We start from the raw sequence: 4,002 nt of genomic DNA on the forward strand, positions 1-4,002 counted from the left end.
TATTTGCCTAAATTACACATTAATTTACATAACAGACTAGATGGCTCTCAAAGTGCAATAGATAATATATTCTACCCAGCTGAAAACAAGTTAACCCACAGATACATTTCAAGGTGGAGGTGATTCTTGAGTTATTTATTTATTTTTTTAATTTACTAGATTCATAACTCTAGTATGTGATGAGATAGGGGATAGAAAGAAGGGGAGAAAACACACTGAATTCTAATCAGTTTCAGTAAGTGTTCTTTTTAAATGGTATGGTTAAGGTGTTGTATTGCAATCATCCTGTAGGGTTGTTATATTGTTAATGCTTGTCTGCATTTGCTTAATTTCCTGCCATGACCACTAAAATATTTAGAGTATTTGCAGAGTGGAAAGTCAAGATTACTGTATTTTTAAGCAGATGCATTTGCATACTCATCCATTAAACATTCAGTATATTAAAACCCACCAATTTTTTGAAAGAAATTTTAATGTGCAATTTTGAAGAACTAAAATGTCTTAATAATTTTAGAACTTACCTACAAAGGACTGCCTAAATACTGAAATGATCACCTTTATAAAAAGACCTAATCAGAACTGTTTTAGTTTCTCATTAGTACTCTCGTAAAACAATAAATGACCACATTTTTGGAAACATATAAGCCTGGAAATGCGTTCCCTGATGGAATTTGTAGAGCAAGTCACCATTCTGGCTCTTTAATAGGACTATAAAAACAACTGATCTCACAACACACAGTGCAATGGCTGATGATAGCAATGTAGGACATTTATATCTACCAAAAAATGAGAAATGTGATAAATTCAGTGATAGTTCTTCATATGCCCAAAGCACTTAATGATTGTAGATTGGAATACTGAAAATGTTACTCATTTTAGCTGAAAAAGAAAGAGTTATTTCTACTCTATTACATTTGTACTTAGTTGACCTATAAATTGAGCAAAGATGTCTTTGTTTGATAGAAACAGCCAGGTTTGTTTCGGAATAAACTTAAATATACTTTTTGATTTCTCACCATGATTAGTTTAAAGAACTATTCAATAAAAAAAATAAAGATCTTTGCCTTTTGTAAGAACATGTTTATGTATGATTGAAGTTTTTACAACACTCTGAGAAAGCCATCCGATGTTAGATTTAAAAATAAAATCAAAAGCATTTTCCGACATAGTACACATGAAAAATTGGAAATTCCAATATCTTCAATAGAAGTTGTAGAAAGTGTATGTCTCCTTGGAGTTTGACACCCACTTAACACAGCAGAAAATAAGGTACTATACTGTAAACAAAAAAGTACAGTAGAGGACAGTTGTAAATTTACATAAGAATAGTTCATAAACATTTTGGTCTTTCCAGAACAGTTTTTATATAAAATGAATAAAAAAACCTTTAGACAGCTGTCATCACTCTTGTTTGACCACTTTTCACTTATATGCACACAGACATATTTATATAGCAATATATTGATGCACCGTTACATGGATATTAAACTATGATTACTGCTTTGTAACTGAGATGTGCATTATCCAATCAACATTATCCATAGTTGAAATATTCTTACATTATGTATTGTTGTCATGTTGTATCTATAAAAACATGAAAATATAACTTTACATTATTTCAATTATTTACATTAGTTCAAGCTTGACAGAGAAAAATTGATAAGCTACAATTTTTAGAAGAGTAGGCCCAGAGGTACAATAAATAGCATTGATTGTGTAGAGTCATCTTTTTCATTTTTAAAAACTCATTTGAAGTACAATATGGAAACAATTAGTCTGCAATTTGGTCATTCTAGCATTAATTATTAAAACTTAAAATGCACCTCCAACATTCCTGATGAGGAGAAATGCACGGAAATTATATTGTATTATCTTGGAATTTGTGATCGGGAACATTAAATTTGGTGAAGAACATCATGATACTACATATCACCATGTTCGATCCCACATCTAACACATTCTCATTCCCTTCTGTGAAACATAATCAATAAAACTGTTTTCACAGCACTTAGAAGATACCAAGTGCTACACAAAGGCTTGCTTGCAGAAATAATGAGAATAAAAAATATTAAAAATGACTACGTGATGTTCACAATTGTTTAAAACCCTAAATTAATTTTATTTTAGGGGGCTTTAAGAGAAATAAATGGCCTTTTATGAAGGGAAAGAGAGTTCCTTTAAATTTTTAACTAGAGAAATATAAGCTCTTTAGTCAAAAGTTACAGAAAGGTGATGTTTTATCCCCAACTGGGCATATTAAAAGAGCCATTCCACCTGAGGAGTAAGTATAAATACAAGGTATTAAAGTTGTTTTTATTGATGGCAATGGGAAGAAATTATGCTGCAGGTGACTCAAAAGTTCTTAAATTATTCTTAATATATAAGGCTTATGACAGCTCTTATAATTTGGAAAACAAAAAAGTTAGATTTAGTTTATGGACTTTGATACATGGGCAAATATTTAAAAAGCTGCTTTCTAGGCATTCCTAACTTCATTTGCAACTAATACTTCTCTTCTGCAAGCTCAAACATTTTAAAATGGAACCTCACATATTATATTTGTTTTTTAATATTAGCTTTTTAAATCTATTAGCATTTATCCACATAGATTAAATGCTTTATGTTAAATATTTCTTTACATATAGTAAGATATACTAAAAACGGATTCAGATACTGTTTTGGGACAAGTTTCTACTCTAGAAACCGCCTGGCCTTCTGAAAAGGGACAATTTTCTCTGGGAACCTAGCAATTTGATAACATCTTTAAACTCATTTGATTTATGACCAAACTGTAGCTAAGCAAAATCAATTGGACCACTTACAAATAAAACAATAGAAAAATGTTTATTTCAAATGTCAAGCATCGCCAAGTAATTTTATATTAACACCAAATGTTAAAGAATAGGATACATTAAAGTTTTAATAACAATATTAAATTACAAGATTGGAATCTTCTCTTTGTTTTCTTTCCTTAGCATTTACATATTTGGCTTTGAAAAATATGGAACTGATACCTAAAGCCTTTATAATCACTTCCCACTCAGTCTAATCACTATTTTGTCTTATCCAACCAATATGGAAGCAAATTTATTTAAAAGCCAGTTTGTTTTTGAAAATACCTAAAAATATTTTTTTTAACTTTAAATGTTTTTTTTTTCCTTTTTCTTATAAAACATGTCACATCTTGATGCAGTTGATGTCAAGTGTGCTTAAGTCATTATGAATCAAGAGACTAACAATAGTGGCTGCAGAAACGGATTTGTTGTCTGTACAAAGACTTCAGTTAAATTATAGTACTTCCATGTTAGCTGTGCATGTCCACCAAGCTTCCTCTGGAACTGGAGTAGAAAAGGATGTTGTGTTTTTAAGTAGCCATTCCTTACAATTCGAGGTGAATTCCACATATTTAAGAATTCTTGGCTGAAAGAAAAGTCTTCAAGATACTGGATGCCTCTCACCACTTTGACAATAAACGCACAAGAAAACCATTGTGTAAGGCACTCAAAAGGTTCTTATCAATCACAAGAGATCAGTCACACTGACATTCATTCCCATGCCAGGACTCACGTAAGGGACAGCATGCACTGCTTTTGGAAATTCTGGAGTCGTAACACGTCCATTTTCTCCAGTACTTCCTGTAATTGACAGCCTTGCCTTGCTCCTCATGGCATCACTCAAGGTCATCTTAAATGAGAGGGGGAAGGGGGAAGAAAGAAAGAGAAAAATTATATGTTATGGTTTTCAAATATCTCCAGAGTAAAGGTGGTGCTGTTTTTGAAAAGTTTACTTCTATCTGAAAGCTTGTAGCAAATGAAAGCAAACAGTGCAAAGCTGAACTACAAATAATAAAGCACAATTACAGCAGGAATCTGTCCACATTCACCCACGCTACTGTGTCATTAAAGAGGAAAATAGACAGTTGAGCTGCAGGTTAGTCACTGATCAGGAACATGGAAGAACATCAACAATACATACAAGATGATCCATTGGCCACCTTCCTCA

The 4,002-nt window shown here is 32.0% G+C and overlaps 1 protein-coding gene across 1 annotated transcript in view; it reads right to left on the reverse strand.

Moving 5' to 3' along the window:
• Positions 1 to 3,519: 3,519 nt before the first annotated feature.
• Positions 3,520 to 4,002, reverse strand: part of GRIA2 (glutamate ionotropic receptor AMPA type subunit 2) — a gene marked incomplete at both ends in the record, with an annotated part of 151,313 nt that continues 150,830 nt past the window's right edge. Inside the window, one exon of the mRNA XM_080796989.1 lies at positions 3,520 to 3,684. Within this exon, the coding sequence (XP_080653115.1) occupies positions 3,520 to 3,684 (165 nt within the window). The remainder of the gene's footprint in view (positions 3,685 to 4,002) is intronic.

This window comes from Martes martes (genome assembly GCF_963455335.1).
Source record: "Martes martes genome assembly, chromosome: 2".
NCBI classification, from domain to species: domain Eukaryota; kingdom Metazoa; phylum Chordata; class Mammalia; order Carnivora; family Mustelidae; genus Martes; species Martes martes.